At 32.4% G+C, this 16,418-nt stretch overlaps 2 protein-coding genes across 2 annotated transcripts; one reads left to right on the forward strand and one right to left on the reverse strand.

Annotated features, from left to right (window-relative positions):
- Nucleotides 1-433: 433 nt before the first annotated feature.
- Nucleotides 434-9,751, reverse strand: abtb1 (ankyrin repeat and BTB (POZ) domain containing 1). The gene is made up of 12 exons (XM_052604930.1): nt 9,497-9,751; nt 8,869-8,931; nt 8,729-8,784; nt 7,785-7,929; nt 7,547-7,706; nt 6,321-6,366; nt 6,125-6,241; nt 5,048-5,160; nt 4,091-4,189; nt 3,738-3,905; nt 2,593-2,793; nt 434-1,774 (listed from the first exon to the last, which is right to left on the reverse strand). Exons 1-12 carry the CDS (start codon nt 9,550-9,552, stop codon nt 1,568-1,570), a joined length of 1,431 nt encoding a protein of 476 aa, XP_052460890.1. The 5' UTR covers nt 9,553-9,751; the 3' UTR covers nt 434-1,567.
- A 378-nt stretch (nt 9,752-10,129) lies between these two features.
- Nucleotides 10,130-15,799, forward strand: si:dkey-222n6.2 (keratin, type II cytoskeletal 8). Its single transcript, XM_052604934.1, has 8 exons — nt 10,130-11,336; nt 12,640-12,848; nt 13,608-13,668; nt 13,757-13,852; nt 13,929-14,093; nt 14,923-15,048; nt 15,238-15,458; nt 15,753-15,799. Exons 1-8 carry the CDS (start codon nt 11,073-11,075, stop codon nt 15,763-15,765), a joined length of 1,155 nt encoding a protein of 384 aa, XP_052460894.1. The 5' UTR covers nt 10,130-11,072; the 3' UTR covers nt 15,766-15,799.
- Nucleotides 15,800-16,418: the final 619 nt, after the last annotated feature.

A 16,418-nucleotide genomic window follows, 5' to 3' on the forward strand; every position in this document is an offset into this window, starting at 1 on the left:
AACAAATTTGGCTCCAGTATCGCTGAAAAAAAAATATATATATTCTTCTTGTATTTTTTGTTCTTTTTAATTTTTTCAACTTTGCACTCAAAATATGCTGACAATACATTTTATAATAATAAATTGTTTATAAATGAAAAACTATATATAGGTCAAAGTGTAAAAAAAAATTGCTTGAGTGTTGGTTTCATTAAAATAATAATAATAATAATATATTTTAGTTTTTTTACTGAACCAATTTTTCAACTTTTCACTCAAAATATACTTCTAATAACATTTATAGTAATAAATATGAAATAATTATAATGAAAAAACATAGAATTTCTAATTCTAGAAGACATTTAAATTCAATTTTAAGTAATACAGAACAGAACGGCTTTTCTGCTGTTCTCAGACTTCTTCAAATGTAAATCAAACAGACCCACAAGTAATATGTAGATTAAATAAAATTTATTTTTGCTCACTTACGTACGTCCCATTCAGTCAGAGTATCCCACAATAAATCATAGGAAAGGAAACTGCAATGCCAACGCATCAGATATTTTATGACTTGGACACTCATGAAAGTTCAAACTCAAATCTCATTTGTCATATTTTCTCCTGAGCACACAGTTCATAAACATAAACATACACAAACTCATCAAGTGCTGCTGAGCAAATAAGTGCAGGATATGCTTAAAGACCAGCATAAAAAACATTAAATAAAAGACTATGAAATAAAATCAAAGCACTCCAGGAAAAACAAAAAGCAGGAGTAAAAATGTATAGGTGGAGAAAGATTAAGCACAGACAGGTTTAGGAGAACATTTCCTGATTTTGCATGCGCATTAGCAGAAGTCTGCAGATGCAAAGCTGGAAAACTTTTATATCACTGCTGGAAGATACATTTAGAGGCAGAAATAATCGTCCACTTGCTTGAACTATCACACAAAATGAAATCCTTTTGTAATTCATTCTTGTATCAAAAATGGATGACTGTATAACTGTCAGTCCTATCACGAAAACATCTCAAATTTTAACTTCTCAAAAAGACTATTATTCAATGCACATCTTTTCTTACATGCATGTGAATAAATCGTTTTTTGCCAGTTTTTATCGTCTCATCCTATATTAATCATTGACTCAAATTCATCATCGGGGATGTAACAGCTAAACCCTATGGTTTTGACTCCGTGTTCGCAACACTTCACAACTTATAAAGCTTGATACATATTCTGCTACATCCGTCATGATGCATGTGGAAGGCTGAACAGTGGATCAGGAAGAGCGCTAACATCAACTTGTTCTGATATATCAGGTTCACTACCAGTGAAATAATTCAAATGTCAAGCTTTCGTCTCTCTTTTTGTTCACAACAGAAACAGCTAAAGACAGGAAGCTGAATCACTACAGGCACATCTCGACTCTATATATGCATGTTTTTGGTTAGAATCGACCATATTAGTTTGTTACTGCTAATGTGGTGCTAGTTTGCTACAGATTAATTGTGCATGTAAAGCATTTCATAAGCATCTGATCAATCTGTCAGCGTCCCGCTCTCTCCCGAGCTCAAGTTTCTAGTTGTCTTTCAGCACTCCAGGCCGATGCTGACCAGCAGGAGCTCCAGGGCGCTGAGTTTCTGGTTGGCCTCCTCGATGGCGCTGTACGTCTGAACGTTACTGGTGATATGGAAGCGGATCTCGTCTACCAGAGGGATGGAATCAGTCTCCTGCCTGGCCGCCACATTCCCAGCATCCTCTCTGATCATATCAGCAAACTCTGGCCTTTCCACCAGCTGAAACAAACCGAACTTCATTCATTCTTCAATAGTTTTTTTCTTCATTAAATAATACATATTCATATTAAAAACGATTTTAATACAATTATAAAATGTAAATAAATATAAATTTTTATTTATATAAAATTAAATATTTAATATTTAAATATACAAATTTTTTAGAATATATTTTTAATATCTTTATATTATAAAAATATTAATTTACATGTGTATAAATTAAACATAATTCTTAACTTATATTTTTAAATATTTTCACATTACTGCAAAAAATATACATACACTATGTAAATTTCTACTTATTAAAAAATACCTATTTTTATATTTTAAAATCTTTAAAATATTACAAAATTATATTTTAATATATAATTATATATTAATAAACAATTTCATATTTGAACAGTAAATAAGTCGTTTTTATATTTACAAATATAAATAATATAACAAAAATATGATAATATATATATGATTATATAATAAATTGATATGTTTATATTATATATTCTAGAAATATAAACGTATAATGCATTTAAAAAATATTAGCAAATATTTTATATTTCTATGTATAAAAAAAAAAAAAAATTATATATATATATATATATATATATATATACTTTTTATGTATTTATGTATTTATATATGTATTTATATAACATATTTTTATATTAGATAACATCATTAAAAAATTAAATAATTTTTAAATAATATTAAAATTCAAATGAATGAGTGGGACATTAATTTTGAATGTAAATAAGATGAATTTGGATCATAAGCAGTATAAACATGAATTAAATCCCAGCTGCTGTACTGAGACATACCCGCTCTATGATCTTGGCCATGTATTCAGTGCACTGGTCCTCCAGACGTGAGAGCCGGAACAGTTTGGCCGTCTTCCACATGTGCAGGACGTTCTCCTCATTCAGCAGCACAGCCAGAGTCCTGCCACACAGACGCTTCAGACCCGGCAACAGGTACATGTCGGCCACACACAGGACCTCATACACATTCTCATGAGTGAGCTGGAAGACAACCACAGAGGCTTCATTAGCACATCTGACGGACCGCTGCACTTATGAAGCTCTTGAGCATGATAGAAATGAAGTGTAAGTGTAAATAGCCCATCTTGTTGGCAGAGGCTATTAACACTAGCCCCGCCCACAAGTGTCTGGTTGGCATAAACAACATAACAAAAGACGCACGTCATTCAACTGACTCAGTGATGTAGAGCGTAAAGTGCATCACAGTATCTTTTTATTTTCTATAAAAATGAAGGAATGATAAAAATGATTTTGTGCCTCTTTGGATAGGTGAAGGGATGGCTTTATTGTCCCAAATACAAGGCAGCATACATTTAATAATTTTAAGAAATATGACATTCACACTCACTGTTTTATAATGTACTACAATACTGAGGTGGAAATACATACCATGTTTCAAATGTAAATAGCAAAATCACCAAAAAATACTTCTATTTCAATTTAATATACATTTAATGCATTTATATTTTCACTCAGTGCAAATAGCTTCAACCTAAAACTTAATAAGATGCCTTTGCTTTCATTGTTTAGTCATTTTAGTACTATTTTTATGATTAAAATATAATGATATTTTATTTCTGCTTTGACAATTAATTTATTCATATTTTGACTGTTTTTATTTTTATATTTTCAATCTTTTTCATTTCAGTAATTTTGTTATGTGCTATTGTAATTTCTTAGTTTTTATATTTCTATTTATTTGTATTTAATTTTTAAGTATTTTTATTTAATTAAATTTTATTTCAGCTTATTTCAATTACAGATTTCCATTTTAGTTAACAATTACAATGATAAATGTCAGTTTGTTTTTATGCCAGAACTACACAGTGTTTAGTTTACAGAAAATGAGCGTTTAGCAATCCTCTGCTTGATTTGTAGATCTTGCATGTAGTGTTTACTGGACATTTAAGTGTGCTTGTGTGTACCTGAGTGTTATCACTGTAGATGTAGTAAAGGATCCTTGAAAACAAATCGTGAGACACATCATGAAGGGTGATGACAGGAATACTGGGATGAGCCTGGAGAGTTTCCCCCTCGCTGAAATGATCCTCCAGCAGAGCCTTAAAATAATCACTACGAGCACAGAAAAACGCCTGCGCACATACACACAAACACATTTCATCTGCACAAATGCCCTTCTGAATCAAGCCAATAATGTAATATGAAAACACAACTGTCATTCTAATAACAGATATTAGATTGATGTCTTCATTTGCATTTGGGATGCCATTAATGTCCTCCCACATTATGATTATGATGAGCGCTGTTAAATACTGACCTTATGACACAGGAAGTCATAGCCCTCCACCCGGAAGCAGATATCAGGATAACTCGGAAAACTATCAGTTAGATCGAAAGGAAGCTGGCCGTATCCAACCTAAAGATAAACAGCGAGAGTTTTAACCAGTACAGTAAAACGGTGAAATATTATTACAATTTAAAATGTTAAATTGTAATTAATTCCTGTGATGCAAAGCTGAACTTTCAGCATCGCCTTCAGTGTCATATGAGCCCTCAGAATTAGTTGTAATATCTAAGAAACATTTCTGATTATTATCAATGTTGAAACAGTTGTGATGTTTCACATTTTTGTGGAAACCGCGATGCATGTTTTTTTTCACGGCTCTTTATTGAATAGATTGCATGTGTCATTCTAAACGTCTTTACTGTCACTTTTGATCAATTGAATGCATCCTCGCAGAATAAAAATATTAACTTCTTTCCAAAAAAAAAAAAAATCTTACTGACCCCAAATGTTTGAACGTTGTGTAGGAGAATTTTGCAAGCGTTTAAAAACACTGTCCAAAAACAAGAAGAACTCTCATTTCATAGAGCGCCCTCTCATGGCTGTAGACGGTAATGTTTTCTATTGGTTCATTTTTCTTGTTTCATTTCTCTTGGTTCATGTCAAATTAATTTGGATAAATAAGTCGCACCTGACTACAAGTCGCAGGAACAGCCAAACTATGAAAAAAAGTCCGGAAAATACTGTAATAAAAAACATTTTCATGACAGAATTTATTGATCCTCAAGGCAAATTTGCTTCCCATGAGGAGAGGAAGCATCATGTGAAATCTGACCAACAGGAACTTTATTTTAGATATATATAACCACCAGTTGCTTGGCAACCACACATCCCATAATTATAAAAAATTCAATCAGCCACAGACCCTACACGTATATATTTTCATCCTATTGAAAAAGTGTTAGGACTGCAGCGTGTGCATCCTCTCACCCGCAGCTCGGCAGGAAGTGCACTGTCAGCCAGCAGAGCCATCCCATCCTGCAGCTGAAAGTCATGAGGATCCAGAGTCAACACCTTCACACACGTCCCGGGCTTATTAGACACTGCCAGAGAGAACAAGAGAGAGGAGAGAAGTCCAGATGTGTTATTATCAATCCATTTGTTCAGACGGTTCACTGCAATGAAACCGATTCAAAATCCTGAAATTAATGTTTTAGTTTTTTTGTTTTTTGTTTTGTTTTGCAGAAAAAAAAATACTGATGAAGATTTAATTTAGTGATAAAATTACTGCGATCATCACACTGTCTTTTATACATTTGAAATCAGATTCAATATATTAACATCACTTAATGCATTAGGTTTCACTACGTAAAATTAAACAATATTTTGTGCAAATACTAATCTAATTTCTTGAATTAATAATACAAATTGCATAGCTATATAATCAGAAAAATATAACTTCCCGTGAATAAATAAATAAATAAGTATATCTATATACTGTCCATATGTGAATGATGTTCAAAATAGATTATTACTTTTAATCAAAGATGTATTTATTTTAAACAAAAGTGACATTAAAGACATTTATGTCACAAAATATTCTATTTCAAATAAATGCTGTTTTTATGAACTTTCTATTCATCAAAAAAATCCTCAAAAAGTATTAAGATTTGCACAAATGTATCAACTGTTTAATAATAATCAGAAATGTTTGTTGAGCAGCAAATCAGCATCTTAGAATGATTTCTGAAGGATCACGTGACGCCGATAATTCAGCTTTGTATCGCAGGAATAAATGACATTTTTAAATACATTTAAATAGAAAACTGTTATTTTAAACTGTTATAATGATTCACAGTATTACTGCTATACTGTATTTTGATCAAATAAATGCAGCCTTGGTGAGCAGAAGAGACTTATTTCAAAAACAGTAAAACACTTTAAAGCAATTATCTACTATTTGTTAATATCTTGCAGCAAAGCGAATTATTTTATCTGAATGAAAGCTTGACTGTACATTAACAACATTGAATTATGAGCTTCATGACTGCTGTATAAACTCCTCACCAAACTCATAAACCTGTTTGCACTTCACTTCCAGCTCCTCAATCAGCTCGCTGATCTTGCACTGTTTGGCCAAACGCTTGCAGTCCTCCACGTAGTTCACATCTATATCCAAACGCCCTGGAAAAAGACAGCACACATGGTGAAGAATGACGCTGTCTGGCACCAGATAAACTCTAGCTCTCGGTCTGATGCTCACCGGTGTAGAAATACTGCATGATTGCACCAAATGCAGCAGGATTGACCTGAAAAAGGAAATTAGGATTGACACATTAGGATCATGAGAGTCTGGAGCATGCTGAAGTTAAAGGTTATATTTGTCTAATTTAACACAACCCTGGAGAGAAGAGAATTAAAGCAGCTCAAGAAGACGTGAACAATAGCATTAACACTTTCTCTTTAGAATGAATCACTTTGGATAAAAGAATCTGCTACATTAATAAATGTAACATGATTTCATGTTTAATTCTAAATGATAAAAAGGTGGCGTAACTTACTATTCAGGAAAAGTGACACTTCTATTAAATATGAAAAAGTATGCACTGCAGATAATATGCCACGTGGGTTCCTTTGACTTAATATAATTTATATGGAAGCCCGTTTACACCACAGAATAAGAAAATACGAAGGGTAACTGACACTTTTCAGTGTTTATAGCTCATATAGTGATGTTGATTGAGTAAAATTACAATTAATCACAAGTTAAATTAAAAATGAACTAATTAATCACATTTTTTCTGTGTTAATGGCATTAAATATTTTTTAATGCATTATTCTGAAAATATTAATGGCATTTTTAACGCGTTCTCAGAATTATGAGATATATTAATTCAGAATTGCAAGACATAAATTCACAATTCTAAGAAAAAAATCTGAACTGTGAGATGCAAACTCGCATTCATGATCATCAAAAAAAAAAAAAAAAAAAAGTGAGTGAAGTCACAATTACGGTCTTATTTTTCATTCCATGGTGAAAACAAAAAAATGTCATTGGGAAATGTAAACTCCGAAATCAGAGTAAAAAAAAATCAGAATTGTGAGATAAAAAGTTTGCATTTTTTTTATTGCATGGCACAAACTAAAACACAGAACTGTGAGATGAAACTCAAAATTCATAGAAAAAAAATATAAGTTTAGTTAAAATATTAAGAAATATAAAAATCACAATTGTCAGACGTAAACTTGGAATTAACCATGTGAGCTTATATCTTACAATTCTGAAAACAAGAAAAAGGCAGGATTTTGAAATAGACACAATTTTTTTTTTTTTACTTTTTAATTCTGTTTCAGAAACAAGCTTCCATTCTTTTGGGACGCTCTGGTCCTAATCTCAAACTCTACATCAGGGGTGTACAATATGTGTGGTGGAGCTGGGCTCTGGAGTTTGACACTCAAGTGATTTCTGCGTGGTGAAACAGCGCCTACCAGTGGATGTTTGAGGGTAATGTCACTCTTCCCCTTCCACTTGGTCTCCAGCATGTGTGCGAAGTATTCTGATCGGGCACTCAGGATACAGCGGTGGGCCTTGAACATCTCACCGTGCACCATAAACGTCACATCGCTGTAGCTTCCCTGCTCCAAAAGCCTGCGAGAGAAAAAGCACCAATCAGTGAGTCTGTGAAAGTGACACAAAGTTTGTGTGGTGTGTGTGTGTGGTCCTCACGTCTGCAGGAACTGGTCATAGTAGTCTCTCTGCATGGCCTTCGCTGTGATGCGCTTGTACTCTTTGAGCAGGCGACGGATGGGGTCGCTCAGCGCTCCGTACAGACAGCGCTCGCCGTCAAACGTGTTCGCCTCACACTTTGCTCCTGAAAAAGAAAAAAAAATATATATATAAATATACCATTGAGGATAGTGAGACCTATTATATATGATGGATAAACTATAAGCTAAAATAAAATTAACATAGCTTGAAAAGTTTTAAACAATCAAACAATCTTTAGGTCAAACATCTTTTCAATCTGATGAAACAAAATGTAATTTATTTTACATACATATATACATATATATATATATATATATATATATATATATATATATATATATATGTGATAAAATTATATATATATATATATATATATTTTTTTTTTTTGGACCAAAAATGTGATATTTAACTAAATTTGTATTTTTAAAAATTGTGACAAGCAGTGCACTTGTATTTTACCTTTATTTCTTTTTTTATTTAATGGGAAATAAAGGTTATGTACTGTAAATCAACATTAGAGCCCAAACAAATTAAATCTAGGTTAAAATTGCTGCATGATTACCCATTCTGGCATATTTTGTTTGCATTTATTTTATGAGCTTTGTAATTAAATATTTATTGCTTTAAAAACAGAGTTTTTTAACTGTTAAAACATGCAGAAATTTTAGTTCCTGGATTAAAAAAAAATCACGTATAATTTTTTTTTTATAAAATACAAAAAATCTCATATAAAATTTAGTTTTACCATCCAAATTAATTAATAAAAAAAATTGTGTGTTTATTTATTTATTATTATTATTATTATTATTTTTTTTTTTTAAGGGTTTCAGATTTACAGTACTATACAGTACAGATTATATAACTCCCTGGTAAATTATGAATTCTAACAGTATGATATTTACCGTTGGCAAGCAGGTACTGCACCAGTTCTTCATGTCCACAGAGACATGCATAATACCTGAAGATAAAGATGGAGAGATATCAGGGGCTTCATCAGAACGGAGGTAGCAGACAATGAAAGCAAATAAGCGAGCAGTCTTACAGAGGTGTGCTGTCCCACTTATCTCTGATGTTCAGTTCTACATCCCTCTGTTCAACCAGGTATCTGGAGAAGATGGGGAAAAAATTGCAAAAGAAAAAACAGATACAAGATATATTACAACCAACATTATACTAAAACATCCTTCAGAACAGAACATAGAGCATCACACAAGAAACTTAGTACAGTAATTGCAGTATGTGGGTCAATACAGAACATTACTGCCAAACAAAATGCCACTGAAAGACAACCCTGATATCTTACGTGTGTTTGAAAAGCATAATTCTACACTGCAGTGTAAGGCAACCTTGACTGCTGAATATACATACAGCATCTATATAACAAATATGCCATGCACAATTGGTTACACATGCACATACATTAGGTTATATACGTAGTCTATGCACAGTTGCTTAGATTTGCACATGCAGTCTCCAAACACTATATAAGGCTTGCACACTGTGTTTCATATGCATATACTGACAACACTGGTAATGCACATTTGTGTATTGGATGGCCATGCAAATTGGTATATATATGCATTTATGGACTCAAAAGATTAAATAGGAAATGCATATGCATATGTTCCCACATGCGAAACTTCAACCAAAACAAGAAGAAGAAGTCTGACCTCACTCTGGCAATGTCGCCCTTTCTGCAGCTTGAAAACAGATCAACAGCGTCCATCTGCGCGGCGGTAAAGCTTCTCTGAAATACATTGAAACGGCCTGTCTAACAGACAGGATCGGCTGCAGGGGCACGGACAGCGACAGATCTCAACAAAACTAACGAGGAGCCTGTCTCCAGGTGATGTTTGCGATGTCTCCTGTTTCTTCTCGCACTGTGAAAGTGCTCGGCAAACGTAAACAGGAAGCAGGTTTGTGTACGTATAGACAGTTTAGCTTTACGTGCGTCTCAACAGCGCCCTCTGAAGGATGGTGTTGTGAACTGCTATAATATAATTATTACTTTTTATTTATTTATTTATCAAACATAAATTAGATTTGTTTTTATATATAGTAATACTACCACATGTTTTTCAAGAATTTTGTCATTTTTGTTTATCATTAATGCAGGCATTTAGAAAATGTGATTTATTATTTGCATTATTTGCAATTTAATTTATATACTGTTATGGTTTTTGTTAATATTTTGAAGATTTTTTTTTTTAATGTATTTTAGTTTAGTTTTAGTAATTTCGTTTATGCCCTTTTTTCTTTTTTAGGTGTTAGGTTTTATTATTTTTTATATTTTATATTTAAATTTTTATATTTTTTATTTTGTTAGGGGAAAAACTTCATATTTTGTAAAGAAAGAAATATACAAACCTAAAATATATTTAAATATTTGTTAATTTGTAAACAGATCTTTACTTTTTGATATTTATTTCAATATTCTTATGTGCTGAGAACTCATTTCTCATTATTTATTAAACTCAACATGGGCTTTGAATGGTTCAGACAAACAAAAAAAAGTTAGATTCTCGGTGAGCCAATTATAAATGAATAATTTAAAATGGTTGCTTATGTACATAACAGCAGGTAAACAGGTTAAATCACATCCTGGCCTTCCATAAAAATAAATAAATAAATAAAAATCCATTGCACTATTGCAAATATACTCTTTTGAAGTCAACATCCTGCATTTTTATATGTGCATAAAAAACAAACAACAACAACAACTGAGGATTTGTTTGAATAATCGATGCATTTCGTTTAGAAGCCAAAGAAATTAATGCAAAAATATTCTACTGAAGCAGCTGTATAGAATTACATCCAATTTTATTTGTATTTCCATTAAATCCAAAAAGCATAAATTGTTTAGGCAGGAAAAAATTGCACAATATGCAACCAAAAAGCAAGAAATATGTGCAAAACAGCACATTTAGCTAAAATTGCAGCCCTACGCTGTATATTTCTCACATATTCTAGACAATCATTAACAGGAAATCTTCTCATAATCAAACGTAGATCTCTTGAAGTGTCTGATATCTCAGAACTGAGATCTGTGAACAGTAGTTCTCGTCCAGTCAGTTATGGTGGACTAAACAGGTTTTTCAGAGTGAGGAATGCTGCTATTTTCTCATTTATACACAAATACACACCCACCTGTCAGTGTATAAGTAGCTGAGTTCTCAGGAAACAGCTCTTGTCTTCCTGTCAACCCTCTGTTTCGCACCTCTCCATCTCTCTCTCTGTCTATCTGCCATGAGCTCTTCCAAGAATGGTTTCAGCAGCCGCTCCGTGGACTCGTACCCCCGCGCCGGAGCACAAATCCCCCGGCAGGGGAACTCATATTTCGGGTTTGGGAACGTGTCACGGGCTGCGGCCCCCATCAGGGCTGTGTCTGTTAACACAAGCCTCCTAACTCCTGTGGATCTTCAGCTGGACCCGGACCTGCAGGCGGTGCGGATCCAGGAGAAAGAAGAGATCAAAACTCTCAACAATCGCTTTGCCTCCTTCATTGACAAGGTGAGCCCTCTCTCTGCCTGTTTCAGCTGCTCATTACTCATAACACATTACTCAGCTTCATGTTTAAATGTATTTTTTAAATCTATCCATCCAATATTTTTTTTCTGTTTATATGGCTATAAACCTTAACTTTAGGCTTTTAAAACTTTTTTCTAAACAAGAAAACAAGCCTTTTGTCAAGCAATATATATACACAGGATATACACATATGTCGTCCCCTTAGAATTATACGGTTCTATCTGACATTTTTGTCAAAATTGAGTTATTCACATATTCTTATTCTGTGACAATTTATTTACATTATGTGATGTTTTATTTTAAGTTGTGTACATTTTGGTATTTTTTATTGAAAAAACAAAAAGGTTCTATCTACAGAAGTCTATGGAACACAAAAACTTTAAAGCTCAATATCTCAAAACTACTCAGAACGCAGATAGAACCTTATAATTCCAAGGGGACGATGTGTGTGTGTGTGTGTGTGTGTGTGTGTGATCTGAAGCAGAGAGGGGAAAATATTTGTACTTATTTTTATTTTATTTTATTTTTTGTTTTAATCACAGCAGCTGAATTTGTAAATCAACCTGCAGGAGAGAAATATTTTTTTGTCTGTACTAATTTTTTCTTATTTATTTTAATCTCAGCAGGCAGATCTGTTAAATAACCATAGAGAGAAATATAAATGTATTTATTTGTTCTGATTTTGTTCTTATTTTTTATTTTTATTATGGCAGAAATAATTATTTTATTGTTTAAAATTACAATTGTTAAATTAAATTAAATTAAATTAAATTAAATTAAATTAAATTAAATTAAATTAATGCATTTAGCAGACGCTTTTATCCAAAGCGACTTACAGTGCATTCATGCTAATAATTTTTACCTATCATGTTTTCCCGGGGAATCGAACCCCAAACCTTGCACTTGTTAACGCAATGCTCTATCAATTGAGAACATTACACTATTGTTATTATTTTAAACACTGCAGATCTGTAAACCTGTTTTCTGATCTCACACGTGTCTCATAAGTATCAGTAGAAATATCAACAATGTCTCAAACTGGGCTCAGATTGGCCGAAACTATCAGAAATCTGAGATTTCAATATGAACTCCAATATTTCTCAGTCTGTTCTCACACTTATAGCTTTATTCTTACTGTATGACAACTATTGTCTCTTTTGTGTGTATTGTATTACTCTTAAGAAACTTTAAGAGGAACAATGTTGATACTTAAATGAAACATAATTCTCGGTTATGTTATAAGAGCAACATTTGAGCAATAAACTGTTCTTTGAAACACACCCAGGTCCGTAAATTAGAGCAGGAGAACAAACTTTTAGAGACTAAATGGCAGCTGCTACAGAAAGAGTCTAAACCCGAGTCTAAACTGGAGCCCATGCTGAAGTCCTACATAACTACCCTGCGGTCACAGCTGGAGCAGGTGAACAAAGACAGAGAACACCTGGACGCCGAGCTCAGGAATGTCCACGCACAGGTTGAGGAACAGAAACAAAGGTCCGTGTTCACACACTGCATCTTCAGTCTCAAATCTAGACATCAGTGTTGAGTTTGCTAATCATGCTAGCATTACTTAATATTAGTCTCAATCTTTTTAAACTTATAGTCAATATTCAATTTTATTTCAGATTTAAACGTAAAATCATGTAAACAACAACATTCCTTATAATCATTTTCCATGATAACCATTTGATTTCAGCCCAAAATTCAAGTGTTCATTTAGCTGTACTTCACTTGACACTAGTATGCCAAGAAATGCACAATATAATATGTTTAGATGTGCAATTTAATGATTTCTTACTGCAGTAAAACCATGGTAATTTGGTTGTATCACTTATTAAAAAAAGAAACAGAACAACAGAAATATTCTGAAATTTTGAAAACTGAAATTAGATTTTTACACATTTATTTTCATTAATAGAAGTTAACTTTTGAATAAGCCTTTATTTTTATATTTTCAGTTTTAATTTTCATTTTAGTGTAAGTTTTGTTAATTTATTTATGTGCTTTTTGTATTTTTAAAAAAATTATTTCTATGTATTATTTATAATAATTTTAGTACTTCAGCTCATTTTATTTCAGTTGGTTGCCAAGGCAGCATTTCTAATGCATTTTTTAAATTCTTATATATGTTTTATTTAATATGTTAATTATTATAAATGTTAAGTAAATATATTGAATTATTTTATTCAATATATTTACTTAATAACAGCATTGAGTGAAGTTACCCAAGAGATGATATAATTCCTTCTACAGGTATGAAGATGAGATTACTAACAGAAATACAGCTGAAAATGAGTTTGTTTTTCTGAAGAAGGTAAGACAAATCCAGTTGCAGAAGATAAATAGCATCAGATGAATAATAATGATAATATATAACAAGTATACTGTTACTGTCCTGTCAGGATGTGGATACTTCATACTTGTGTAAAAATGCCTTGGAAGATAAAATAGCAGCGGTTCTGGATGAACTGCTCTTTTTCAAGAGCTTCTATGAACAGGTACTGCAAACTCATGCATGGATGAAATGTCCTGAGATGAATCGGAGGACTTTGCTTAACCTCTCTTTCTCTGTAGGAGCTGCGTGAGCTGCAGGATGACGTGAAGGACATGTCTGTTGTGGTGCAGATGGACAACAGCAGGCAGCTGAACATGGAGAAGATCATCGCTGCTGTGAAGAGCCAGCATGAGGAGGTTTCAGCACACAGCCGAAAGGAAGCTGAGGTCTGGTACAAAAACAAGGTGAGGATCACATCTCTGAATTATTGAGAAAATGCCAAGATCTCTTCTGAAACACTAAAGGAGAAACTTGAGAGCATAGAGGCCTTTTCTCAAGATATATATCCCAAACCTTAAGCACTTCCCTTCACTTAATCTCTGTGAAGAACAATTGGGATCTTGAGGACTCATTCGTTATTTCCTGCAGGTTCTCATGTTATTAAGTAATCAAAGATTTTAGACTTTTGAAACCAAATAGCATGTTATATATATGGGTGCATTCATTTCTGAGTAGCTGACAGGAAGTGTCAAGTGTTTTTCAATGCCATGGACTTCCAAATAATCCTTGTGCAAGGGATGCCATCTAAAATGTAAAAGGCAGTTATATATTTTCATGTATAAAGACTAAATTTATAACCTGAAAAATGTCTAAAACTATTTAGATGTACTGTCATTTATTTATTTATTATGAGAAAATATTTATGTATTTAATTGAATCTTAAATGTATTATTATTATTATTATTTATTTTTTATTTTTTTTATTTTACATTTTCTGCACTGCTTTTTTTCCAAACCTTTCCACAAACCTCCTAGACCCCAGTTTGAAAACCCCTGGTTTGTGACATGGCATAATTCATTTAAAACCATTTTAAAAGGTTTTTTTTCCTGTAATTTTTATACAAATATTCCATGTAATATTTTTATTTTTAAAAATGAATTTGTCATCACAGAACCCTTCAGCCAAAAAAAAAAAAAAAAAAAAAAAAAAATTTTTTATATATATATATATATATATATATATATATATAGTAAATGTCATAATTGTGCATATACCTGTGTTTTTCCTCACAGTTTGACTTGATCTCATCACAAGCTGACCAGTGCAACACTGAGCTGAAAGACAATAAAGGTGCAATCGCTGATTTGAAAAGGCAGATAACACGACTGCAAAAAGAGATCATCTCAGCAAAACCACAGGTAAGATAATACTCAACATCTGTTTATTAACTGTTGGTGTCTGCTGTTGAACACCAGGGCAACCATGAGCATTCGCAATAATTGCACTGATAACTTTCTATACTATTACAAATGGGATCTTTAAAGCCCAGGGCTGTAAATGAATGTTAACAGCTTTACCACAGTATTAATTCTCTGACATCATTACAGCATGAGAGTGTTGAGGAGCAAATCAAAGAGGCGGAGCGTTGTGGTGAGGAGGCGGTGCTTGATGCAAAAGAACAAATAAAATCACTGGAGGACGCATTGCAGAAAGCCAAACACAAAATGACCAAACATATTCGAGACTACCAGGAACTGATGAACGTCAAACTGGCTCTGGATATTGAGATCGCCACCTACAAGAAACTGCTGGAAGGAGAAGAAGACAGGTGAAGCTGTAAAGCTTAAACAATTAACAGAGAGCTTAAAATAAAGTATTTATCTTAGATGATTATTTTTAGTATTATTGTTTTTATTACATATTAATATTATTATTTTAGTATATGGTTAATTTATTTATTATTATTATTTAAATATTACTTTTTTATTTAAATATATTAATAATTTTATTTTAAATGTTTTATAATATTTATCATATATAAATGATGAATTAACTGAAATAAGTGGTCAAAAGTAGATATGAAGATTTCAGGTAATAACTCAACAAATCTCCTTCCCATCAGGCTTGGACTATAATCCACTGTAAACATCCATCCAGCCCATAAACCCACAAGAAAAAGCAAGCATCGGACTGTCTACACTTTCACTTCATGTCATGTCATCTCTGCTGAATGAAGACATTAATAGCGAACAATTGACAGAAAGAAGAAAATAAATAATATTTACATTCAAAAGAAAGATACATTCAGTTTTTTCTTTCACAAACTGCTCATAAATAAAATATTTTTGGGTGTTTTTATGTTCTCAATGTTTAATTATAATTAACTGAAGTTATTGTTTTTCATTTGGAGGTCAAATTATTACTATTATTATTTTTGCTTCTGTAAAAAAGCCCTTTATGTGTAGACTTTATTGATTTACCTTTCGTCTAGACCCTGATTTTTTATCTGAAATTATTAACATTCATTTTAAAAGTAAAGAAAAGTTTAAGGTGTAATAAATAATGTAAAAATGGAATTATAAAAATGCACATATTATTTTATTTGTTTAATGCATTGTAAAATCTAAAATGGCATTAATATGTTCCGTTCCTTAAGTGCATAATTCGAAAGACTGCTTCAGATTACAAAAGCGTGTGTGACACAGTGTCATCTGAAGAATCTGAAGCATCCTGTCATCATGAGCTGTGATTAGAGACCGGACAGCTTTAACCAGGCCACGGTCTAAAT

The sequence above is a fragment of the Carassius gibelio genome, chromosome A8, assembly GCF_023724105.1.
Source record: "Carassius gibelio isolate Cgi1373 ecotype wild population from Czech Republic chromosome A8, carGib1.2-hapl.c, whole genome shotgun sequence".
Taxonomy (NCBI): Eukaryota; Metazoa; Chordata; class Actinopteri; order Cypriniformes; family Cyprinidae; genus Carassius; species Carassius gibelio.